At 41.1% G+C, this 27,403-nt stretch overlaps 1 protein-coding gene across 7 annotated transcripts in view; it reads right to left on the bottom strand.

Moving 5' to 3' along the window:
• The window catches only part of DUT (deoxyuridine triphosphatase), a 64,321-nt gene extending 39,578 nt beyond the window's left edge, over positions 1-24,743 (bottom strand). The window contains exons 1-7 of one of the 7 annotated variants that reach the window (XM_065547909.2): positions 24,503-24,743; positions 23,541-23,679; positions 21,438-21,529; positions 19,877-19,921; positions 14,652-14,726; positions 14,433-14,503; positions 13,581-13,985 (exon numbers count right to left, since the gene is read on the bottom strand). In XM_065547909.2, coding sequence (XP_065403981.1) covers positions 13,929-13,985; positions 14,433-14,503; positions 14,652-14,726; positions 19,877-19,921; positions 21,438-21,529; positions 23,541-23,679; positions 24,503-24,656 — 633 coding nt within the window. In that variant the 5' untranslated portion in view covers positions 24,657-24,743 and the 3' untranslated portion in view covers positions 13,581-13,928. The other 6 variants (XM_005559487.5, XM_073995761.1, XM_005559485.5 and 3 more) reach the window with 6 other exon arrangements.
• Between the last annotated feature and the right edge of the window lie 2,660 nt (positions 24,744-27,403).

The following is a 27,403-nucleotide window of genomic DNA, read 5'->3' as shown; positions in this document are numbered from 1 at the left end:
GGCTCGGAAAACAGATTAAAATGTAATCTGTGAAGTGATACAATGTCTGGGATTTGCTTCAGAATAATTCACTAGGGGTTGGGAGTGGGAAAGTAGGTAGGGATAAGGAAGAAACAAAATCAGCTATGAGAGGATCATTGTTAAAGCTGAGTGATGATTACATGGGGTTCATTATACTTCTCATTCTGCTTTTGTATATACTAGAAATTTCCATAATATAAATTTAGAAGTGTCTTGGCACTCCTTGATACAGAAAATTTCTCACTGGTCCTTTCTCTGATTAGCCTCCTACCATATCTTGGTGTTCCCGCCCCCTGCTAACTACCCTCACCACCAACTCCTGAGTCCCTCACATCTCTCTGCCTCTCCTTCTCAGCCTGCCGAAGCAAGCCCTTGAGCTCTGAAATCCTACTCTAACATTTGAGTAGCCCATCAGAATGGCTTGCTGACTCCCTAAAAATAAACAGACCAGTTTTCACCCTAAGAGTAAATTCTGCCCCCAGGTTTACAATACCTTGTTCAGGTAAAAGTAACACAAATAGAATAGCACCTGGGGTATATAGCACTTAAAAAATGTTAGCTCTCTTTCTTTGATTATTTGTATTCTAATTTAAGTTCTGAAAATTAATTCTAAAAATGTGTACACAGATAATTATATCAGAACAAAGCAGTTTAAAAGATGATACTCTGGCCAGGTGCAGTAGCTCACGCCTGTAATCCCAGCACTTTGGGAGGCCGAGGCGGGTGGATCACTTGAGGCCAGGGGTTCGAGACCAGTCTGGGCAACATGGTGAAACCCTGTCTCTACTAAAAACACAAAAATTAGCCAGGCGTGGTGGCGGGCACCTTTAATCTCAACTACTCAAGAGGCTGAGGCAGGAGAATCCTTTGAACCCAGGAAGCAGAAGTTGCAGTGAGCCAAAATTGCGCAACTACACTCCAACCTGGGCGAGAGAGCAAGACTCTGTCTCAAAAAAAAAAAAAAAAAAAAACCAAAAAGGTGATACTCTATGCCTACAAAGTAAAATGTGGCAGGCAGATGATTCTTTTGCCTGCCAAACAAGAGATGTTCAACATGCAGATGATTCTTTTGCCTGCTAAACAAGAGATGTTCAATATACACACAAATAAAACCATCTTTAAATAATAAACAATATTAATACATATTTTCTCTCCCGACCACACTACAGTAGCCAACAGGCTAAGCACTTATCACAGCCCCTGCTCATCAGAGGTGACCTAGAAGGCTGAGGAATCTGAACTCCCAGATGAGCTGTACTGGGGGAGAGGGCGGTGCAGGGGGTGGAACCTAGCGTGAGTACCCAGCCTCTCTTCTACCTTCGTCAGCATCAACTGGCAACCGCTCCTTTAACTTCACTTTGTCTACTTTGGCCTAGAACACACAGGCTTTGCTTAGTGCAGCTCTGAAGTCAGCTGAGGTTAATGTTCAAACTCCACAGAAGGTGTGCTTCTGAAGAGAGGGGAAAGGATTTTTTGTTTCAAAATATGTGTGGGGAAATAAGAGAATTCATCTGGATAATTACGTTAACAATACAAAGGTAGAAACTGCATGTTGTCCACATTTCACATTCCCAGGAGGGAGAAAAGAGATTCAGAGATTTGGTGGGGGGATAAAGTAGCTGTGGGTTCTGCAGCCTCATGCCAAACACATCTGAGCAAGGGACACAGAAAAGCGGACGTGTTACCGCTGGCCTGTGCCATTGTCCCCAAACACACATGAGACAATGTCAGCACTTACTTCTAGCTCTAAATTGAAAAAACACTTCCTCTCTTTCTGCCAGCACCATTTTCCCTCCCACTCACCCCTGGAGTCTGACACAGTTTCCATTCCAAGGAGACCGGGTAATGATTCCAAGGAGAAAGGGTAACATACTCCAGCAAAAGAGCTGGCGGACAGCGTGAGACGGGTGCAGGGATCAGTTTAGGCTGAAATGAATTAGGAAACATCTTTAACTTGCCCTTTGAAGTTTTTATTGCCTTATCATAAAACGACTTCTTTTCTTGGGCTGTACATTGATTTTTCTGACTATGAAAAAGTGTTTCATCTCTTCTGTGATAATCTAACAGTCTCAGTCAACAGCACCTTCTTTTTTCTAAACCATATTATTTCACTATTACACAATTATCCTACACTCCCCATCTGACAGGAACCTCATACAGCATTAGTCTTTTTCTAATATTATTTTCCCTAACATCCTCTTTCTAAACATTTCCATTTCAAACATATAGCTGCAGGGCGTTATATCATTATTTGCCTTTGCTCTCATCAAAGTATATTTTATGAGAGCTTCCTGTCATTTGTCCTGGTCTATGCTACTATTTGTCAAAGCATCACCTCAGAAAGTGTCTGCTTCTCTAAGATGCCAGAAAAAAAAAAAAAATTCTTCTCAACTAAAAGTTAAGCCATTATAAATCCCACAGGGATTTTTAAATGGGCACACTTGGGATTTTATTTTATTCTAAGTAGAATGTTCTTTCTAATACTCAAAGTGAATGACCTTGCAGAAAAGTATTTTGTCATATTTCCTCTCTAGCTCCTGGCACATTCTAAAATAGTCACAAAGAGTTACTCTCCTATATATTGAACAATGTGTGATTCGAAGGCCAAACTCGTATTTGGTTCAGACCGCAGTAGAAATTTGGGCTAACGCCTTTCATGGATGGGGAAAGGGTATTAGACTTAGACCAGGAAGCCTGGAATTTAGTCCTACAACTGCTATGACTGGTTGGGGTCCTGACACCAAACACATCTTAGCTTCCCTTTGTCTCAGGTAGTTCATTTGTAAAGATTCACTCACAACTACAGTTCTGCAGTTTTTCAGTGTCATTCCTACCCATCTTTCTTTCTTTTCTTCTTCTTTTTCTTTTTTTTCTCTGAGACAGAGTCTCACTTTGTTGCCCAGGCTGAAGTGCAGTGGCGTGATTATGCCGCACTGTAAAACAGCCTCGTTGCCTGGGGTAATTACCAAAGGTCTGCATCCTCAACTTCCTGGGCTCAAGTGATCTTCCCATCTCTCAGCCTCCCGAGTAGTTGGGACTACAAGCGTGAGCCATTATGCCTCGCTAATTTTTTTATTTTTTGTAGAGACAGGGTTTTGCTATGTTGCTTAGGCTGGTCTTGAACTCCTGGGCACAAGCAATTTGCCCACCTCACTTCTCCCGAGGTGCTTTGATTACAGGTGTGAGCCACCACGCCCGGTCTCCTCCCACCTTTCTTTTGCCATCCTCTGTGCTCATTACCTGGTTTCTTAACCTCATTGTCAGACATTTGAGTAATATCAGTATTCCTGAAGCTCAGCTCTAGTGATAAAATTATTCTTTGTCCAAAACTCTTCCGTGACTGGCCATTGCTTCCTTGACGTTTAGGACCCTCTAGAGCAGATCTGCAACCTACCATTCCAGAAGAGTTACCAACAATTCCCTACAAGTCCTTTATACTCCAGTCCATTGGAAATTTGGTTTTGCCATTTCTTGAATATACCTCATGCCCTCTTTGTATTTTCATAGCACATCACATATGTCACACTATCTGTATTTGCACAGATGCCTATATTTGTCTTACTTCCCCTGCTACAGATGGTAACCTTCCTAAGGAAAATTACTACCACTTATTGACTAAATACTTTTTGCCTTGGACTGTGTAAGATACTTTACACCTATCATCTCTAGATCTTCTAATAACGTAAGGTAGATATTATTAACTTTATTTTTCAGATGGAAAGGCAGACTCGAGGTTCAATTGATGTCCACACAGTTAGCATGTGACAGCTCATGTCTTGGTTGTTTCACCTACACCATCTAGAAAGGCACTAAATTGAATAAACAATAATGCTGACACTTGCCTGGCACATAGATGCTAGGCAAGCACCAGTATGCATGAATGATGGTGATTCTATCCCTTAAATACAGCCAGCTCACTTTAGATAACTACCACCAGGTGGCAGTACTTTGCCACGGCTGCACAGTCTGGTCTTACTTCATATAACGGGAAAGGGGGAGAAGACTACAGAGATTATCTGACCCACTCTCTTTATTTTATGAGAAAAATTGAGGATCTGGAAGTTTATTTATTGAAGATCTTTTAGTTAGTAAAACAACAGAATTTATTATTATTATTATTATTATTATTATTTGAGACGAAGTTTTGCTGTTGTTGCCCAGGCTGGAGCGCAATGGCGCGATCTCTGCTCACTGCAATCTCCGGCTCCTGGGTTCAAGCGATTCTCCTGCCTCAGCCTCCTGAGTAGCTGGGATTACAGGTGCCCGCCACCACACCCGCTAATTTTTGTATATTTAATAGAGACGGGGTTTCACCATGTTGACCAGGCTGGTCTTGAACTCCTGACCTCAGGTGATCCACCCGCCTCGGTCTTCCAAAGTGCTGGGATTACAGGTGTGAACCACCGCGCCCAGCCAAGAACAGAACTCAAACTCAGATGTAAAACTCCCAAAGTTACTATTTTTTCATTAGATCAGGATCATTTTTTACTTCAAAACTTGTAATTTATAATGTTCCCATATATTTTCAATATTAAAAATATTTGTTAAAGTAGTAAATGCAATGCAAATTTAACAAAAGTATTTTATAACAAAATTTTAATCATTTCTTAGTCAAGTAATATAGTTTTCATGTTTAAAAAATGTTAAAATAGGCTGGGCACAGTGGTTCATGCCTGTAATCCTAGCACTTTGGGAGGCTGTGACGGGCAGACCATGACCTCAGGAGTTCAAAACCAGCCTGGCCAATGTTGAAACCCCCTCTCTACTAAAAATATTAAAAAATTAGCTGAGCATGGTGGTGCGTGCCTGTAATACCAGCTACTCAAGAGGCTCAGGCAGGAGAATTGCTTGAACCTGGGAGGCAGAGGTTGCAGTGAGCCGATATTGCACCATTGCACTCCAGCTCTGGGCGACAGAGCAAGACTCCGTATCAGAAAAACAACAACAACAACAACAACAAAAACAAACAAACAAACAAAAAAACAGTTAAAATACAGATCATGCAAAAAGGAAAAAAGTACCTGCAATTCCAACAGCCAAAGATATCATCATTTTGGCATATATTCTCCTAGAGTTTTCTTCACTCATAGGTAAATCCATTTTTGAAACATAGGATCAAACTTAGATATAATTTGGTAATTTGTTAATCTTTTTTTTTTTTTTTTTTGAGATGGAGTCTCACTCTGTTGCCCAGGCTGGAGTGCAGTGGCCGATCTCGGCTCACTGCAAACTCCAGCTCCCGGGTTCATGCCATTCTCTTGCCTCAGCCTTGGTAGCTGGGACTGCAGGCGCCCGCCACCACACCTGGCTAATTTTTTGTATTTTTAGTAGAGACGGGGTTTCACTGAGGTCTCAATCTACTGACTTCATGATCCGCCCGCCTCGGCCTCCCAAAGTGCTGGGATTACAGGTGTGAGCCACCGCTCCCGGCCAGTAATTTGTTAATCTTAACTCTCTTCTCTAATCTTACTCTCGTAGTTATTAGACTTTTTCTTTATGAGATATCCTGGATCTTTTAGAATCTTCCCAACTTAACTGTGTTTAGTTGCCATGAAAGACTTTTTAGTATTTTTTAATCATATGCTTCTTGAGAGAATTCTTCCAGTGAAAATTTGTTTCATTTATAATTTCTTTTCCATTTTTTCATTCCCTTTTCAGTAAGAAAAAGAGCAATATCAAAACACTGCTTACATACCCATCTCCAAAGGAAAAGCATCTTTTCACAAAAGGCATTTTATCTTCCCTTTTGAGAAGTTACTTCTCCCCATTTCACCTCTCTTCTTTAGGATGATAATACTAGATGGTGTTTCTCAGCTAAAAGGACCAGGTCAGCCCAGTGTGGTGGCTCACACCTGTAATCCTAGCACTTTGGCAGGCCAAGGCGGGTGGACCACCTGAGGTCAGGAGTTCAAGACCAGCCTAGCCAACATGGTGAAACTCAGTCTCCACTAAAAATATAAAAATTAGCTGGGCATAGTGGCGGGTGCTTGTAATTCTCCAGGAGAATCATGTGAACCCAGAAGGCAGAGGTTGCAGTGAGTCAAGATCACACCACTGCACTCCAGCCTGGGTGACAGAGTGAGACTCTCTCTCAAATAAATAAACAAACAAATAAATAAATAAATAAAATAAAAGGACTAGGTCAGTTACCAATAAAACAATATATATTTTACATTAATGAATGGAAGATGGAAATGGTTTTAAATGCTTGATCAAGAATTATACTATTATCTTTACTAGAGTGTTCACATGCTTGTTAGCATGGATTTTGTGTGTAAAGTTTTCTCTATATCCAGAGCTTTCTGTGAATCTATAAGTATTACTGCTAATACAATGGTCCCTCAGTATCCACGGGGGATTGGTTCTGGGAGATCTCTCCGCCCCCTGCAGATACCAAAATCCTTGGATGCTCAAGTCCCTTATATAAAATTGTATCATATTCATAGAACTTATGCACATCCTCCTGTATACTTTAAATCATCTCCAGATTACTTATAATACCCAATACAATGTAAATGCTATGCAAAAAGTTGTTATGCTGTATTGGTTAGGGAATAATAACAAGGAAAAAAAAGTCTGCACATGTTTAGTACAGGCACAACACCTGTTTCTTTTTTCAAATATTTTCGATCCATGGTTGGTTTAATTCACAGACACAAAACCCATAGATACAGAGGGCTGACCATCTTATAATTGAATTTTGGCCCATATGATTTTTAAATTTTTTCATTTTATTTATCCATATGTTATTGGGGTACAGGTGGTATTCGGTTACATGAGTAAGTCTTTGGTGGTGATTTGTGAGATTTTGGTGTACCCATCACCCGAGCAGTATACACTGCACCCTGTGTAGTGTAGAGTCTTTTATCCCTCTCCCTGCTCCCACTCTTCCCCCCAAGTCCCCAAAGTCCATTGTATCATTCTTCTGCTTTTGCATCCTCATAGCTTAGCTCTCACATATCAGTAAGAGCATACGATGTTTGGTTTTCCATTCCTGAGTTACTTTTATCCTATGTAATCTGCAGTTCTGGTGACTGATAGTCAATCCCCACTACCTTAGGGTATGCAGTAGAAATAAGCAGTAGGGAGAGAAAGGAAGCTGGATCCCTTAGATAGTATGAACTATTGGTACTGTACTACCAGAGAGCCCTGCTGGAGGTGAAGACACAGGGGGAAAGAAGGGCAAGTAAGACATAGGTCATCTGGGGACAGTCAACAGACAATCAACACACGGGGACTGGGGCAGAAGCTCTGCTGAGAATGCTTTCTATGTGACTACTTGGACTACTCAATACTCATTTAATTTTGCCAGTTATGTTCAAGGCCCAGTAACCCCAATCTCTCATGTATTCGCTTCACAACCCTCCAGGTGTCTGCATATCTTGGCCTTCCAGCCTACCCTGTTCTTCCATTGATAAGATATGAAAAGATGAAAAAGAAGTTGAGGTACCAATTTCCTGCAAGGTGGGATGGAGACAGCCAGGAAATATACTACTGTGAAGGGAAGGTGCTATGAAACTCAGATCTCGGGCCCTGGCCTCCTTGCCCAGCCAGGTCAACAGTTTAAATAATACTATGTTGCTTCCTCTGCAAATAGCCCCGCTGAAGTATATTAATTGATAGAGCGTCAGATTCGTCTGTAGGAGATTCCCCGTTACTTCTCTTCTGGTGTACATATAGCACCAAGGACAGGAATGAACAGTGGACATCATTAGTGAGTGAGGCAGACTGTCAAGAAAGAAGAAAACTGCCTGAAAAAGTAAAGTAATTTTCTGCTCAGAAATTACTAAGACTGGCAAAATGGTCTGCTATTCAATTCGTAGCTAATCTGAAAATCATAAGGTCTTCTCCTTGGCCATAAGTAAATAACTTTGGTTTCCTTTCTAGTGCAGAACTTGCCTTTAGAAAAAGACACTTCCCTGGTCTCCCTTTGCCCCAGCAGAAATCTAGCAAATGGGAATGGAAAGCTCAATGAGCTCAGGAAACAAGCCTCATTAGCATAAGGCTTCCACCTCCTAGAACACCAGTTTATTTTCATTTTTACTTCTTTCTTATAACTGTAAAGGCCCATATTTTAAAAAAAAGAAAAATCTCAATTTAATAATCTAATCCTCTATCTTAAGAAACTAGAAAATGAAAAGCAAACTAAAGCAATCAGAAAGAAAATAATATAAATTAGAGTGGCAATAAATTAAGTAGAGGATATAAAAAGTAGAAAAATCAAAACCACTTTTGATTCTTGAAAATATCAGACTACACGCCTGTAGTCCCAACTACTCAGGAAGACTGAGGCAGGGGAATCGCTTGAACCTAGGAGGTGGAGATTGCAGCGAGCTGAGATCGCGCTGGTGACAGAGTGAGACTCTGTCTCAAAAATAAATAAACAAATAGGATTATAAGAACACTATCAACAAGTGTATGCCAAGAAATTAGATAACCTAGATGAAATGGAGAAACTTCTAAAAAGACACAAACTACCTGTGATGGTTAATACTGTCAATTTGATTGGATTGAGGGATACAAAATATTAATCCTGGGTTGTCTCTGTGGGTATTGCCAAAAGAGATTAACATTTGATTCAGCAGGCTGGGGAAGGCAGATCCACCCTTAATCTGGTAGGCACAATCTAATTAGTTTCCAGTGATGATAAAGTGGGCAGAAGAACGTGAAAAAGCAGAGATGGACCTAGCCGCTGGGCCTACATCTTTCTCCCACGGTGGATGATTCCTGCTCCCAAATATCGGACTCTGAGTTCTTTAGTTTTGGGACTTGGACTGGCTCTCCTTGCTCTTCAGCTTGCAGATAGCCTATTGTGGGAGCTGGTGATCCTGTAAGTTAATACTTAGTACTCTCCCGTTTTCAGTTCTGTCCTTCTAAGAGAACCCTGACTAACACAGATTTTGGTACCAGAAGTGGTTCTAGAGGAACAGAATATTAAGGATGGAGTTCTTTTGTTGGTTTTGGGGTTTCTGGAGTTGGCTGCTTAATATGATTAGACCCCAAAATGCTAAGGATTCTACTTCTAATAGTATGGAGAACATTGATAGTCCTTGGTGTGAACTGTTTAGACAGTCACACAAAATAAATGCATTTGACACTCCTGATTCACTGCTCATGAGAGGCAAGGAGTTTAGCGACTCTACACATAATACCTTAGACCATATGTGGACAACCAAGGAACATAATGAAATTGGTTGTTTGCTCCTAAGTTCAGCAAAGTGATGAAAGAAAATGATGAACTCAGGGATTCCGTCTCCTGGCTTCAGAAGCAGATACTGAGCCTCAAATCTGCTAAGATTGCCCTGAGTGAGTCTTATCTCCTGTAGAGAAAGAGCTGAAGTTGTGGAAAAACAGACACAAACTCTTATCATGCGAGTGGCTGACTTGCAACAGAAAGGTTTATGCACAACCTTGGGAGGTGTCTGTTACAGTGAGGTATTGATTGGAAAAGAATGAGACCCTGCAACTTGGAATGGGGAAGTGTGGGAGGACCCTGATGAAGCTGGGGACATTGAATTTGTAAACTTCTGATGAACCTTTTTTGCCAGAAGGAAGTTTCTCCATCCCCAGTAGAGGCAACATCCCCCCATCCTGACCCATGCTGCCATATCAGCCTTTCCACCTTTGTCTGAGGAGATAAACCCTGCACTGCCTGAGGCAATAGTGATGGCCTCCCCTGAGGCAGTTCCAGGCAAAATAATGTTGATTCTTCTCAGGAGCCACCCCCACCACTCCTGTTTGCTTCTAGACCTATAACTAAACTAAAGTCCCAGCGAGCCCCTACAGGTGAGGCTGAGAATGTGACCCATTAGGAGGTGCTCTACACTCAAGAACTGCTTGAGTTCTCTAATTTATATAAACAGCAATCTGGAGAACAGACATGGGATGGATATCAAGTGTATGGGATAATGGTGGCAGGAACATAGAGTTGGATCAGGCTGAATTTATTGATGTGGGCCCACTAAGTAGGGACTCTGCATTTAATGTTGTAGCTTGGGGAGTTAAAAAAGGTTTTTATAGTTTGTTTGTTTAACTGAAATATGGATTAAAAGTTGGCCCACCGTGAGCTGGAAATGCCTGATCTCCTTTGGTTTAATGTAGAGGAAGGGATCCAAAAGCTTAGGGAGATTGGGAGATTGGGATGGTGGAGTGGATTAGTCACTTTAGACCTACGCCTCCCAGCTGGGAGGGTCCAGAAGATATACCCTTGACAAATGTCTTGTGAAATAGATTTGTGAGGACAGTATCTGCATCTCTGAGAGCCCTGTAATTGCTCTTCTCTATATGTTAGATCTAATGGTGGGAACTGCAGCCTCTCAACTACAAAATTTAAATCCAATGGGAATAATTGGATCCTGAGGTGGCAGGGGCCAAGTGGCAGCACTCAACCATCAAAGGCAAAGTGGGCGTAGTAACCATAATGGACAGCAGAGGCAAAGCGGCAATCAGAATAGTCTGACTCGTGCAGAGCTCTGGCATTGGCTAATTAATCAGTGTTCCTAGAAATGAAATTGATAGGAAGCCCACTGCATTCCTACCTAAATTATACAAACAGAACACTTCTAGGTCTAATGGACAAAAGATGAATTTGAATTATAAAAACAGAGAATCATGGCCCCTCAATCAGTTTCCAGACTTGAGCCAGTTTACAGACCCAGAACTCGAATGAAGGGGAGGCCAGGTTATCTTGAGGAAGGACCCCACTCTATTACCGACAATTTATGCAGTGAATCTTTCTCTCATCCTTCCGCAAGGAGACCTCTGGCTTTTACCGGGGTAACTGAGCACTGGGGAAAGAGAAATAATCAGACATTTTGGGGACTACTGGACACTGACTCTGAGCTGACATTGATTCCAGGGAACCCAAAATGTCATTATGGTCCCTACAGTTAAAGTAGGGGCATATGGAGGTCAGAAAATTAATGGAGTTTTAGCTCAGGTCCGACTTACAGGTCCAGTGGGTTCCTGGACTCATCCTGTGGTCATTTCCCCAATGCCAGAATGCATAATTGGCATAGACATACTGAGCAACTGGCCCTGACTGGGTGAGGACTATTATGGTGAGAAGGGCCAAATGGAAGCCATTAGAGCTGGCTCTACCTAAAAAATGAGTAAATCAAAAACGATATTGAATCCCTGGAGAGATTGCGGAGATTATTGTGCCACCATCAAGGACTTGAAAGATGCAGGGATGGTGATTCCCATCACATCCCCATCCAACTCTCCCATTTGGCCTGTGCAGAAGACAGATGGATCTTGGAGAATGACAGTGTATTATCATAAGCTTAACCAAGTGGTGACTCCAATTGCAGTTGCTGTACCAGATGTGGTTTCATTGCTTGAGCAAGTTAACACATCTCCTGGTACCTGGTATACAGCCATTGACCTGGCAAATGCCTTTTTCTCCATTCCTGTCCATAAGGCCCATCAGAAAGAGTTTGCCTTCAGTTGGCAAGGCCAGCAATATACCTTTACTATCCTACCTCAAGGGTATATTAACTCTCCAGCTTTGTGTCATAATCTTTTTTTTTTTTTTTTTTTTTTTTTTGAGACGGAGTCTCGCTCTGTCGCCCAGGCTGGAGTGCAGTGGCCTGATCTCAGCTCACTGCAAGCTCCGCCTCCCGGGTTCACGCCATTCTCTTGCCTCAGCCTCCCGAGTAGCTGGGACCACAGGCGCCCGCCAGCTCGCCCGGCTAGTTTTTTGTATTTTTTAGTAGAGACGGGGTTTCACTGTGTTAGCCAGGATGGTCTCGATCTCCTGACCTTGTGATCCACCCGTCTCGGCCTCCCAAAGTACTGGGATTACAGGCTTGAGCCACCGCGCCCGGCCCTGTGTCATAATCTTATTTGGAGAGACCTTAATCGCTTTTTGCTTCTGCAAGATATCACACTGGTCCATTACACGGATGACATTATGCTGATTGGATCCAGTGAGCAAGAAGTAGAAAGCACACTGGACTTATTGGTGAGACATTTGTGTGCCAGAGGATGGGAAATAAATCCAACTAAAATTCAGGGAACGTCTACCTCAGTAAAATTTCTAGGGGTCCAGCGGTGTGGGGCCTGTTGAGATATTCCTTCTAAGGTAAAGGATAAGTTGCTGCATTTGGCCCCTCCTACAACCAAGAAAGAAGCACAACGCCTAGTGGGCCTATTTGGATTTTGGAGGCAACACATTCCTCATTTGGGTATCTTACTCCAGCTCATTTATCAAGTGACCTGAAAGGCTGCCAGTTTTGAGTGGGATCCAGAACAGAAGGCTCTGCAACAGGTCCACGCTGCTGTGCAAGATGCTCTGCCACTTGGGCCATATGACCCAGCAGATCCAATGGTGCTTGAGGTGACAGTGGCAGATAGGGATGCTGTCTGGAGCCTTTGGTAGGCTCCCATAGGTGAATCATAGCAGAGGCCTCCAGGATTTTAGGGCAAGGCGTGAGCCACCGCGCCCAGCCTACAGCAGACTTTCTGTAAGAGGTAACTAATATTAACAGTGTAAACTAAGACCATATTTCTCGGTAGCCATGTAATACTGTTCGTTCTTACTCAACTGTTATTCGGTATTGATCACAGTTCAGGTGCACAAAACAGAATCCATTCTGGTTAGTTTAGCAGAAAAACATTTACATTTTACTGACAACAGAAATAATTTATAGCCCAACCCAGTACACAAAAATGGTGGCTATGTCCCAGTGAGTTGATTTCATGACTCACTAATGAACTGTGACCCACAGATGGACAATTACATTGCAGGGTATTAAATGGCTTGGAGAATCACCAGAAAAGAACAGTCTTGCCTGTGCTTCCACAAACTGGGTGGCCAAGCGAACTGATAATTCCAGAAGCACTCCATGTGTATAACCCACATCCTCAAAATGATGCCTGGTGTCTCAGAATCTGATGGACAAAACCTAAGTGACACCAAAAAACCCTGACACAAAGGAATTTGAGAAACACAGTAAAGAAAGGAAAGCACACTAGCAGAAACTTCCAAAAGATGTCAATCAAGCTAAGCCACAGAATCAGTTCCGTATCTGCAATGAAGTGCTGCTTATGCATGTGAGACAGAAAAACCTGGTGGCCGAAGTATGTATTATTTCATTTATCTTATCCCTGTAAATGGCATATTTTCTTGATTACAGCCTATTGCTACTTCACTTAGGGAAACTCATAGCTACAACTAGTACAACTTGCCTGATGAGATGAAATTCAGGGGAACAAAACAAAGGTAACAAATCCCCAAGTTACATGTCTTTCACAAACATACCTCTACCCAGTCAATAGAGGATTTATCAAAAGAAAGATTAATAGTGGAAAAATAAACTGAGGAATTCTCTTTTCACCCTCATCACAAAGAATCTTAAGATTAAAAAGAAGTTTTTAAACTAGTGAAGAGAAGGAAGAACAAGGAATACCTTTAATCTCTCCTTTTCATTTCATTTTCTTTTAGTTCAGCTTATGCAAGATTTTGTACCTTGTGTAAGAATTTAGGTTTACTGAATACAAAATATTGCTTAAGATTTAAAGGAATTAAAGCAAAATAAGTTGCTGAAGGGGGATCATTTGAGTTAAATACAGGTTTTTTTTTTTTTTTTTTAAATCTGTAATTGATGTACATTTGATTTTGAGAAGACACTTTACATCAGGTCACCACAAAGCAGATTTACATGCAACCATCAATTGCAGAAAAACAAAGTTTCTTTTTGATCCAAACACAAAAAGCTTTGTGTTTTATTTTTTTATGATCTCTTCCTTGACCATAAAAAAAAAAATAAAGTAAAAAATGCAGTACTTTTCGAAGGTGAAGCTAGTAAGTTTACAGAAGTGTAAAACACCAAAACACTTTAAGCAAAAACTTTTTTTTTTAAGAAAAAGGTATGACTTCTCATTTTCTGTTCTTGGTATAAATTTTAATTCTTTCCAGTGGAACCAAAACCGCCTGAACCCCTTTCGGTGTCATCCAAAGCCTGAAAGATAGACAGATAGAAAGGTGGGAAGCTTCACAGTCTTTTTAGAGTCTCTTTCAGTTTTTCTCTCCAGCTCCTAAGAAAAATATAGCCAGAATTCTACTCTTGCTATATCATCTTTTCAAAAGGGAGATTACAGGAAGAAGAAAATTAAATTCTAAAAAGCTCCATAAATTAGAATATTGGATAATTTTTAAAAATTCTAATAAAATATTAGAAGTTCACAGTATGTTTAAATAACTTATTATGTAAAGTAAATACTACATAATAGCTACATGAAAAACATTTTAAGAAATTCTTAAAACTAGTATTTTAAATTTGCTTAAAATAAGTTTAGTCATATATACTATTTAGTTACAAACAGTATATTAAATCCTCAAGATTATACATATTTCTTCATTTAAGATGTTGTATTACTTATTCTCTATCATACTTTATAATACTTACTTGAACTTCTTCTATTTCTGGATAAAAAATCCGTTCGCAAATGAGCTGTGCAATTCGATCACCCTTTTTGACTTCAAAGAAAGAATAGTTTATTATTGATATTACTGACATTCTCCACATCCTCTCTTATTCAATGAGAATTAAAGGAGTCAATATTATTTACACATACATGACTCCGAAAATTCACTAGAATTATGTGAATGTATATATTTAACATACCTTCAAACTTTTCTTTGCCAAAATTAAACAGTACAACACCAACATTTCCTCTATAATCTTCATCTATGACACCAGCTAGAAAAAAGAAAAATAGTATCATCTCAATTTTTGCTATCTGAACACCAGAGGTGTAAGATCTCAAAATCATTGTTATGTAGCTCTGAGATTTGTATTCTTACAATTGAATAAGTGAATCTTGCCCTGGTACTATGTAAAGCCTCAAAACCAATAAATGATATTACTAAAATACAAATAAAAATTTAGAAAACACATCCTAATTTTCCAACCTGTCACTCTTTATCAAATGGCAACCATTTCCTCTTTTAAGCTGGGAGTAGCAATGACTATCTCCAACCTACTGTCTACCCACCGCACACTTGCCAAAAAGACTAGGAGAAAATTACAGTTTGGGTTTTAAAGGCTTTTCCTGGTATCAGCTTCCCACTAATACCCAGACTGAAATATGATTGAGTCATAAACAAAAATGTAAAAAAGCCTAAAGCTCTGCAGCGGAATAAGTCAACGCTGACATTGTTAAGCAGCAGTCTCGCAAATCTTAGAACATTCCATTGGTACACTAAAAATGTACCTGAACTTTTCAGTTCATAATCTTCCTCTCCTTTTAATTTGAACCACCATCCTTTCTTAGAGCATGATTTCTCAGAAGACAGTAGCACATAGGCTTCATGAGTACAACTTTATATGTGTAATTAGTACTTCTTTGAGATTATGAACATAGCGGGCGAAGATCTTTGCAGGGGAGACTTGAGCCAGGTCCCTGCCATAGCCCAGAGAGTTATACTTACCAGAATTGCTAGCATTTATCTTTGAGCCAATAATTTAAAATATTTCCATAAACACAAGCACAGATAATACAGGTGCATCAGGCCTTTTCGTTTTTTTATATTGATAAATAATTCACAAAGCATACAATTTATCCATTTAAAGTGTTACAGTTCCACAGTTTATAATGTATCAGAGTTGGCCAACTATCGTTACAGTCAATTATAGCACATTTTCATTACCCTCCCTCCGAAAATCCCCTACCTTATTAGCAGTCACTTCCCTTCCTCCTTCTACTCCCAATTTCCTGCTATACATGTAATTCTTTCCCCTCAGTTTGTGAAAGGCTTGATAGGACTCACGTGAATCTAACTGAATACAGCTCCATGTCATATCTTACTTGTTATTAATATTCTACCCCCAACAAAAACGCTGATGAAGGAAAAAATATGGAACTAAAAATAATCATGTGTTCAGCTCAATGGGCAGTAATGCTATTTGCCCATACTCCTCATTATTTGAAAGCTGAGAAAACAAAACAAAAAAAAAACCCCAAAACATACCCACCCCCCATTTTTTTAGAACAAAGGTAATTCCAAAGCATATCCTTTCAATTTTCTCATATAAGGGGGGAAAAAAGCAAACGCTTAGGTCCACCATATTCAGCAAAAACAACATTTTAGATTTTCCGAATGGATTACAACATACATTTAAATGAACCCCTGTGCTTTATGAATGAATTACTAGGGACAAGTGAATCTGAATTTAAGCACTTCTTAAAAGGTTCCTGATGCAATACTTTTACGAGAAGAGTGAGTATAAAACTGGGCAGAAAAGCAGCAAAGGCAGTTCATCTCCTGTCTGGTCTGAAGGAAACAATCAATTATTGAACTTGACCAATTCAAATTACCAAACCCTGCTTTATTTCTCCACTGTCAGTTGACCATTAATTTAGACCTTAATATTTATGAAAAAAAATTGATATAAAGATGAAACCAGCTGTTTTCCACATTACCTATATGGAAAAAATTTTGACTGCAGGGACAATTTAAATTAGATTTAATGAAGAAATCCCTCAACATAGCATGTTGTTCCATGTCAGAAAAAATGGCCACAGTAGGCTAGAGAACTTCCATGCTGGGAGATTTTGAGGTACAGGCTAGTAATTCATCTACCTTGAATGAGTTAGAGAAAGACAATATGGACTGACCGACTTCTGAACTATTCTGTTTCTACTTTATTTGAAAATTTTTAAATAACCAAAACAATGCAAATACATATAAAGTAAAAGCTTATAATATTCTCTTACCCTCCCTGAGATAGCTAATGTTACAGAAATATATCTTACATACTACTTTTTTTCTGTTTATCCTTTGAGATTAATAAATGTAAATGTTAGCCATTCTTTTTAGATACAAGATATGGAAATATGGTATCTCTTTTTCTCTGTCTTTTTTTGGCAGGGTCTTATTCTATAGCCCAGGCAGGAGTATAGTGGTATGATCACAACTCACTACAGCCTCAACCTCAAGTGATTCTCCCACCTCAGCCTCTAGGTGCGCAGGCACCACCACACCTGGCTAATTTTTGTGTTTCTTGTAGAGAGAAAGTATCCCTATGTTGCTCAAATGAGCCTCAAACTCCTGGATTCAAGCAATCTGTCTGTCTCAGCCTCCCAAAGTGCTGGGATTACAGGCATGAGCCACGATGCCCAACCTGTACCATATGTTTCTATGTAACTATTCTCTTACATAATATCAGACACAGGCTGCTTTTACATTTTGCTATAAAAAATAAAGAAGCCCTTTAAATATATCCTTGTACGTTAATACTTTTTATTTTCATCAAATAGGTTGCAAAAAAAGGTGTAGCCATTCAAACTTCCATCAGCAATATTTGAGAATGCCCATTTCCAAAATGCTTGCCAATATCTGATGGCAACAATCTCTTACATTCTGGCCAATATGATGAGTACAAAATGGTTATCTCATTGCCTTACTTTTCATTCCCTGATGACTAGTGAGGCTGGACTTTTTTCCTCCCATTTGTTGGACATTTGCATGTCCTCGTCTATATTTTGTTCATGTTTTTTTTTCTCATTTGTTCTTTTTCATATAAATTGTAAATATTTGCTTGTTGGCTTTACAGTATCTTCTAACATACAAAAACATTCCCTTTTTGCAAAGGCCTCTGCTGTACCTGTAAAGCAGTCCTATCAGAACTACTCAAATGTCTTGAATTCTAGAGACAGGTGATCTTTATACTTGGGTCAAGAAAATGTGAAAAACCTGTAACTGACTACAAGAAATTAAGTAGTTTGAAGTCAATTCAAACGTATGGCAGAAAAAAAGGCCCTCAACATTTTTTTTTAACATGAATGCTGATGGTATAAAACTTTCAGTAGTTCCAAATTCATTTATCACCCAATTGCCATTCGACATTCAAGAAAAGCCTTCTCTGCCTACAGGATATAAGTATCAGGGACATTTTTCCTCAGAGAAAGCAGAAAGTACCTTGAAGTTATCACTGGAAAAATCATGCATTGGAACTGGCAGAATGATTAACTGACTTCAGGCAAAAGTTTTACTGTGTCAAGAGTTTGGCATGTCATTTGTTGGAAACCTTTTTTGAGTGAAAAACTATCCACACCTACCAGATGTGAATTCCGAACAGAATCCTGAATGCTCAACTTTTCCCTTTGACCCTTATTTACAGCCTGGGATTTCTAACAACATCTCTTTTCAGAAATAAAAACTGTTGCCAACTATGACAAACTTGTGCCTAAGGGAGATTGTTAAGGTTCTCTGCATCCAAGAACACACCACAATGTAATTTTATGAATAATACCATACCAACCACCAGGCAAACTAACTTTCCATTCTTTTACATGAATTTTTTTCCAGAAAGTTGTTTTAAACAGAGCAAAAATTAGTAACAAAGTCGAAAAAAAGAAAAAGTTTCCACATAAAAACAATCTGCGAAGTCCCTAAGGACAGAAATTATATCTCACAGAATCTAATATGTGCCAAGCACTGTATTAGGTATTTCATACATATTATCATTTAATCCTCTCACCTCTCAGAGGCAGGCACACTAATTTCCATTGAAAGATGAGGAAACAGGCTCAGAAAGGTTAATAACTAGCTAGTGACAGAGCTGGGACCTAAATCCAGTTGTTATTCCAAAGCTCCTGTTTCTTGCACAATCATTTGAAACTTCGTTGAAAATATATACAATCATTTATATCCTTAAGTTACAGTCCCAAATGACCATAGTTGACCTTGTAAAAGGTCAACTTACAGAGCATAACTTACAGAGTCCGAGGAATCCTCAACCCGAGAGTGGGCTGTCAATGTCCATCCCTGCTATGTAAAACTTAGCTCCCCTTTAGTCCCTAAGAACTGGGTACTTTTGGGGTCCTGTCTTGGCCAACAGCACCACCTAGTGACACGATGGAGAGACATCACGCCCACCAAATGTCAGACTAAGGAGCAGGTCTAGGATAGCCAGGTTTCATTAAGTGCTCAGCCCTTGCAGTGGCACATAAAAGTGAGCTAATTCAGGACGTGTTTAGTTGGTGAGGGGGATGCAGCAGGGTAATCTTCACGCTTAATTGCAGTGGAAAGAATGAGGGGGTTGGAATCACACAGAGACTCCAGTTTTTAACCACATATCCACGTGGGCTCATTTCTAAGCCAGAGCTATATAAAGTAGCTCTGTAAAAACGGGTGGAGGAGATCTAGCATACCTACTTATGTGGGGCCAAGATATCTTGTTAAATGAAACATTCACTACTGATGGGATAAAGGATCAGTATGTGGGGACCACGTTAAGTGGGGTCTGGATCCCAGCTGGAGGAGACCTGAAACAAGGAAACCACATCAGGAAAGTAGAAGTTTCCTTACGATAAGAGGAGTAGCTCTGTAGCAAGAGTAGTTAGCAGAGGACACTGAAGGTTCTTCATGAAAGGTACCACATGAGGTAGGGTTAACTTTGGGAGACATGTTATAAGGGAAACAGGTACCACAGAGGACTGTCTTGACAAATTTAGAGAAAAGTGTTTTCTCTCCTGACTTCAGGGAAAGATTTTCTTGTTATATTTTGCCAAAGACAGATAGCTCTCTTATGAAGAAAATTCTTACAAGATAGCCTTGTGTTTTCTAGAACTCTTGTTGCTTAAATAATTACCTAATTATTACATCATTAAATCTAAGTCATTAATAATCAGGTAATAATTATTTTAAAAATTAAGTTAGTAGTTAAGCAAAATATAATTGCTTAAAATAACCACAAAGCTTTGCCTCCTTATATTATAATAACAAGCTTTCCTCTAATCATTTTATTTTCTTAAAAATAAAATCTGTCATTTGAATATCACCTTTTAAACAAAGACAAAGTAAAAGCTTGCAAACATTTACAGAATAAAAAAGGAAATGTATTACCTCCTACATCAATAAAGTATTTTGCAGCCAAGCCTGACCGTGGAGCTAAAAAACAAAAAAGGAGACATTGGTTATTTTAAGGGGGAAGGGCTATACCAGAGATAACTGATGCAATTTAAGCATGTCATTCTCTTCACCTGTAATATCTACATCTTCATCTTAACTTTAGCACACGGTTTTGAATTAAAGAATACATATTCATCATACTGCATTACCAAAGTTGGAAAGACTAGTTTAGGAAAATTCTACAAGGTTTTAATTCAAAACTAACTTAAACCACTCCCATGTGACTTCAGTTAGAATTTGTGGTGCTGCAGACAGGGGAGAAGGACTGCTAGAATGAGCTGAAAGGTGAGCAAACGGGAACAACTGTAGGCTGCTCTTTCAAGAAGTTAAGCCTCAAAGGGGAAGAAAGAGGAGTGTGGCCAGCAGGAACACTACTGAGGAAGAAGACTTTGGTTTTAAGATGGGAAACCACAACATGTACAATGTAGATGGGAAGGGAAAGGAAGGGGAAGGGAGATGGAAACAAACCTAACCAAATAGTAGCAGAGCATAGCCTACGACTTGGGACCCCACTATTCATGATTCAGATGCCAAAAGACATGCCTGTAGGAAACACACGAACCAGAGTAAGATAAACAGGCTAATATCAGTTAACTAAAAATGCCAAAAACTAAGTCTCAATGATTCAATACTAGTATATTTTTTAATCCTAAAAACTGGAAAAAATAAAAAGCTATGGTTACACCTTATTGCAGACTCAAGCATCAGGCCTATAATTATCCTAACTAGTATTTTATTTTAGAATAATTTAAATCAGGCACTTTGTCAATAATGCTGCCTCTTTCTATACTAACCTTTATTTCACTCCATCTCCTGCCCCTTCCCCTGAAAAAACTCTAAAAAATGCAGTCAATGATGCCCAAGAGATGAGATGAGAGGCCATCTTGTTATCTTTTAAGGGCTGAAGTACTGGCAGTTTCCCCGCTCATGGCTAATAAGATAGTGCCAGTCTAACTCCTTTCCCTGGAGGAGGGCGTCACAGCTCCATTGACTCCTTTATGTTTACTCTGGTTAGTCAAAAAGAACTTACGCTCTTGCAAAGAACTGTCTGGTAACAACTGATCCGCTCCAGAAAAATCAAACCTGTTGACTTGTACTCCATTTTGTCCTACCTCCTCCCAATGCCTCTACAACACTGAAGAGTATCCCTTACCCTAACCCCACGACCAAACAAGAAAAGGTTAAGTAGGCTTACACACTCTGGGACCAACAAGGTCCCAAGTTTTACTCTCCTAATATAAAATGCCATGTTCTGAGAACAGCCTTCTACGCCAGTGTGAGCCTAAAAGCTCCAGTGAGGAAGGAAAAAAACAAAAGGAGGCAAAGCAAAGATGTAAATAAAGCCTTTCAAACAGTGCATTTGCTATCACAAATGGTGCTTCTTTTAGGACACAGCCCAAACAATATTGCCTGCTTATTACCCCAAATGAAACATGAATAACGTTATCACAAAGGAGAACTTAACAAATAGTTACCTGTTTCTTAAATGACTCACCTACTCTTCCATAACACCCAGAAGGGAGAGCTATCTGAATGTCCGTTTTCACAAGAGCTTTCTCCATAGGTGGTATTGTGTAATCATAGGCACTAAGAAAATGTTGAAAGAAAATAACTGCAAATGTATTTATAAAATTGTTTTTATATTTTCTTTGTGACCAAGCATATAAAATTGCTTTCAATATATTTAATGAATTAATGAACTTTAGTTTCTAAAATCAACCTTGCTATGATGAATTCCCAATTCATCTTAAAAGTTTATGAAGAAGGTAGAGGTAGTTATTTTATTATTAAAATGACAGCTTTAGATAAAATAATTCTCCGTGAATATTTTTGGTGGTGTGAAGAGATGTCAACATTGTAAATCTTTGCCCCTGAACAAAAGTTTATTGGGAAACTGAGGTACTTATTAGCATGAAAGGGCAGAAAGGCAAACTTTCAAAAGGTGGATGCTTTACTACCATAGTTTGAAAAGGAAAAAAATGAAGAACAAAGAAAAAAGGCCAAATATTACTAATAATACTAGCTATCACTGATTAAGCCTTTACTATGTGCCAGGCACAGTTCTAACTGGTTTACATATATTAACTCATTTTATTCTCACAATCATTTATGTGATTAGGGAATATCTGCAGAAGGAAAGGAGAAAATGGGTGGACAAAATAAGAGGGATAAAGAACTGTGTTGTATCTGTCAGGCGGGGCTTGGTGGTTTGCCAAGCTTAGGTGATGAATTTCCTGGCTGAGGGAGAGAGGTGATCACTGTGAACAGTCCCTGGAGATGGACCTTGTTTAGGAACAGAATTCCTCTAAGATCCACGTAGCAAATGCTGCTACTCTTGCTATTACTGTGGCCCTCTGCTGGGTGGAAATTTAAGAGATTTTACAATGAGCAGAACCAGAAGTTTACTTTGGAGAACTGCATTAAGTCTGGTAAAGCAGTACTATACTTCCCCTTTTTTCGCTGAAATCCCTCTTTAAATAGTTATGGCCTAATTTATTACAGATACATTATTTCCATGTCTATTTCAGTATACAGAAAGTCACCTGAATTTATTATGAGGCTACTTAAGGTATCTTAAATCAAGGACTCCCCTAGGACTCAAAAAAGTGCTCCAAAATATACTTCGGAAAGGTCTAGTCAAACTACATCACTCTTTTATTCATTAAAATTAAGAGACCGTAGTTTTTCCAGCTGCAATTGTCCATACCTACTTTCCTTTTCCTTTCTTTTCTGTTGCTATCATCATGCACTACTTTCTCTTCTCCTGTGCTTAGACCAATAGTTCTCATGTTTGAATTACCTGAGAAACTTTAAAATAAATCCCAATGCTTGGGATTTAGTATAAACTCTCCTTCCCTCTCAGCATTACTTTTCTCCTACCTTAATGGCTCTAAGAACTGGGCACAGTAGTCAAAAGAAAAAAAAAAAAGCCCAAAATTCGGGATAAAAAATGGTATCATCTTCAAGTCTCTGGGGAAATCAATTCAGCTCTTCACAAACTCCCGCCTGCGTAAAAAGTAACACTTATCTAGTCAAGGATTGTTGTGAGGACTAAATACAACAGCATAAGGAAAGTTTTTAGTACAGGTAAAACGTGCTGTAGAGATGAAGTGTGGTAGTATTACAGGCAGCTCTGCCTTTCGTATTCGGATGCCTTCTGAAATTCCGCCCTGGGGCCAGATGAATGTATAGAAAATAACTTTTTAAGGCAGATGCATCTCTGTTCATCCTTCTTAGGTGTTTTCACGCTCACATCTAGGCTCTCACCTTGGCTTTTCCATTGAGCACAGCATCACCCTCAGGCCACTCGAAAGCCACCATGTGCCTTCCTCTCTATCTTCTATTTAGGAAGGGCACAATAAACGTTGCAAAGTAACGCCTTGCTAGACGCCGTATAGTTATTTTACTTATTCTGCAGTCTTTGCCCAAATCTCTATTTAATTTATGCCAAAGATGAAAGCTAAAATTTTCAGTATGAAAAAGGCAGAAATCCTATTTATAGCTAGTGTGTTCCTGTGATCTCTTCGATGACTGTTTCTAGCTGTGGCAGCGGATGGCCGGCCCTTCCCAGCCTCCTCGCCGGGAGGTCCCCGCTCACCTGTACAGGTCGTAGCCCGCGGCCCGCGCGGAGCCCCGGGTGGGGGCCGTGGCGTGATCGGAGAGCCGGGCAAAGCGGAGCTGCATGCCGCCCTCCTCTGCAGGCCGGGGCCGCTTACTGGGTGAAATGGCGGGTGTCTCTTCAGAGCAGGGCATAGCAAAGCCAGAGGGCGAGCGAGGAGAACACCCGAGGAACAAGAGAGCGCACGATGAGTTGCCCCGCACGGCACCCGCCAAAACCGAAATTTCCCGCCAGCTCCGCCCCACCCACCGCCCCCTCCGGGACGAGTCCACACTTCTGGCCGAGAGGGGAGGCGGGATTCACATTTTGGGTTAGAAGCCCTTCTCGGAAAGCAGGTTTGGGATCGGAAACTACTGGGTCCCAGTCATCCATCCACATTCAGCGCATAGGGCCGACGACAGCTTTTGGGGCGTCGCCCTCACACACTAGAAAGCCGCCCCCCCCGCCGGGGACCCTAATGGACTCCCCCCGCGCGCACAGGGGCCGCCCGCCGGCCTACTTCCCCCGCCGCCTCAAGCCGCGGGGCTTTCTTCCGGACGGCCGGGGCCCTTTGCCCGCCGCTCTCCTACCCTGCCCGGGCGCCGGGCATCCCCCCGGCTTAGGAAGCTCGCCCTTCCAGCCCGCGGCCCCGGCTGTACTGGCTCCGCGACAGCCTCGGCTCAGACTGCCAGCGCTGGACAGCGGCCAGGGCGTCCCGTGCTGCGCTGCGCGGCCGAGGGGCGGGCCTGGCCCGGAGAGTCCCGCGGCCTCGGCCCTCTGCCGTGCGCCTCGCGCGTTTTGCATCGCTGAGCGAAGCAGAGACGGAAGGAAATGGTAGCAGAGCGCGGGGCGAGGGCAGAGGAGAGTCATTTCCCCCAGAGTTTGGGCTGGTTGGCTTCTCGGCACCTCCGGACGTGCGCCAGGCTTCCACCCTGAAGACGCGCGCGTCCCGGGAACATGACCTCGGAAGCAGTCGCCGCCGTGCGAGGGGCGTGGAGAGGCGGCGCAGGCCCTAGGGCACCAGGAAGACGGTGCCCTTGGCGTCCTGAGTCTTGCTGCCGCCTCCGGGTGCCTACGCCTCTTGCCCTCGCTCTTCTTGTTTGCTCGGGCCCCCATTTTTCCGCGAGTTCACCAGGCCCGGGCCCTGCTCCTGGGCTGACTTACCTGCGGCGTCACCGCCAGCGGCCATGACTCCCGGGCTCTGAGTTCAGCGGCGCCCTAAGCGCCGGAACCGCATGTGGGTGCCGGTGACAGTTACTGCACCCGGTGCCGCTCCCCAGACTGGGCAAGACACCGCGCCCGATTTCCTTTCAGCACCGAGTGCCAGACGTTGTAGTTTATTCGACCGGAGGCAGGGAGGGCGGTAGTATTCTATCAGGTTTGGGATAACCCAACAGAAACGCAGCGGGAACGCCTTGGCTAGGAGTCGAACAAGGATCCCGGGCCGCAGTGGTATAGTTTACAGTGGGGGATAAAGCAGTCACTTTCTAGATAGTTGTTTTTCTTTTTCTGAGCTGCAAGTATCTCGTTATTTCTCACACATCTGAGAGCTGAATTGAATGGTTTTGAATTTTCAAAGTTAAGCTGTGGGACAGTTTTAGATAAATGACAAGTAGAAGTGTTATTAGAGTATTATTGGGGAAGTTTTACATTCATTGCTGTGCCTTTTCATACAGGCCCCACCTTTTCGGTCTCCTTAACTGGGTCCTCTTCGTTGTTGAAAGTACTTTGCATGAGGCTATGGAATATACACTACCTTCTCTGGACGTTAAATATTAGCTACACCTTGAGGACTCCCAGATTTATGCCTATAGCAACACGATCCGAGCCCTGCAACTTTTCGACCTCATTTTGAGCCAACATTATTTTACTCCCTTATTTTGCTGGAGTACTTTCTCCAGTTATTAAAGTGTTCACATGAGAGACATATTTGATTCCTTGCTCACAAATGACTGCCTTATTGGACTAAAGGCTCAAAGGGATCAGAATACTTAAGCCACAAACTCACAACTATAGTTCTGCCTAATACACTGAATACCCAATCTCTCTTAACAAGCATAATCACCATGAAAAGCATACTCTGAATTACGCCAGTGGCGTAGAAGCACCAGGAGACAAAAGTTCTGTAATTACAGTCCAGAGAAAGGCTTGTTATTTCATTTTAAAGCATCTTTGAGTTTTATGAAGTGAAGAAATAAAAACAGGCCGGACGTGGTGGCTCATGCCTGTAATCCCAGTATTTTGGGAGGCTGAGACTGGCAGATCACTTGAGGTTAGGAGTTTGAGACCAGCCTGGCCAACATGGTAAAACCCCGTCTCTACTAAAACTACAAAAATTACCCAGGTGTGGTGGTGCATGCCTGCAATCCCAGTTACTTGGGAGGCTGAGGCAGGAGAATCACTTGAATCAAGGAGGTGGAGGTTGCAGTGAGCCAGCCTGGATCACACAATTGCCCTGCAGCCTGGGCGACAGAGCAAAACTTCCATCTCAGAAAAAAGAAAAAGAATTACCTTTTATAAGCAGATGGCTTAAGTGCCAGGGTACACAGGAGAGCCATCAGAAGAGCTAGGGTAAATGCACATGTCCAAGCCCCATCACCAACTGACTACGCAAAATCTCCAGGGTGATTCTGTTGCCCACCCCTGGTAAAAGACAGCTGCTCTAGGGGATTTATTTCTAGAGAATCTGCAGGGGTCAGGACATCCTGAAGAGTTATGTCACGTTTAACCAATATTACCAGCTTTACCAAGTATACTATACTGTGGACTGTTTTAATAAAGGCTCCATTACCTTAAATACAGGAGCAGAGCCAGGGCCTTTGTTCTTGGCAATACATCTGTGGTACAGTTGTATTAAGAGTAATTGCATGGCTGGCCCGAAGATAGTGAGTTATCTCAACTGATTTTTCACAGTCAGGAGTTTGATCTGAAACCCCTTGTTCTACTTTCTCCCCTTCTCACTACTATGCTTGACTAGTCTTAAAGAAAAATAATTTTAAAAAGAATAACTGCAGACCATGCAGCATTCAGAGTATTTGCTTATTTCTTAGTTATGCTGAAACTATTAAATAAACAAGTCCCTAAAGATGTCCCAATAGTTAAACAGGACTGCAAGGCTGAAACACTGTAGAATGTAAAGTGAAATTTTAATATAAATTTTAATGTAAGAAATATATTTGCCGGTTTTAATTGTGCAAGATTAGCTAAGGGGAAAAGAATTGAGGGGAATCACATGGACTAAACTGGAAAGCTCTTCAAAAACTAAATCAGCTCTAAGCTCCCACTGTCTCTTCTGGCTTATATGATCTCTTCATATTGTGTCTCCTCTCTCATCTTTGTAGGGCATCCAATTGGACTGGAAAATTAACCATATAATGCAGACCATCTTTATACCTCGTTCAGACATTAATTGTTTGGCTCCATCTGGCTAGAGTAGCAGAACTGGTTTCACTCCACCACACAGACTATTTTCATAGTAGTGGTAAAGCAGTGTAACAGGCAAACATTGAGATTTTGTAAGCTGCCTAGTGTATTTCGATTGTTAAATATGTTTGGTGATGAAAACCCTGGAAACTTCTATTGACCAATCAATCTGCCCAAGGAATCTTTTCAGTTCATCTTCAGTAATATTCATTAGCCTTTCAGCCTGATCTTTGGCTCATAAATTTCAAGGTATGATGATGGAAGCTCAAGCAATGTTCATGTGTGTAATTATATTAAACCAAACAAAGGTAAATATGGACTCAATGTCAGAAACAAGTAACGTCTGGAAATCTATGTTATAACTAAGGGGCACTAAGTTGCAATTATTGCATCAGAGATTTGGGAACTAGGAACATTTTAACCCATTTTGTGAAAGCTCA

The sequence above is a fragment of the Macaca fascicularis genome, chromosome 7 (assembly GCF_037993035.2).
Source record: "Macaca fascicularis isolate 582-1 chromosome 7, T2T-MFA8v1.1".
NCBI lineage: Eukaryota > Metazoa > Chordata > Mammalia > Primates > Cercopithecidae > Macaca > Macaca fascicularis.
Note: the sequence above shows the minus strand (reverse complement) of the source record. Positions and strands in the feature narration are given on the sequence as shown.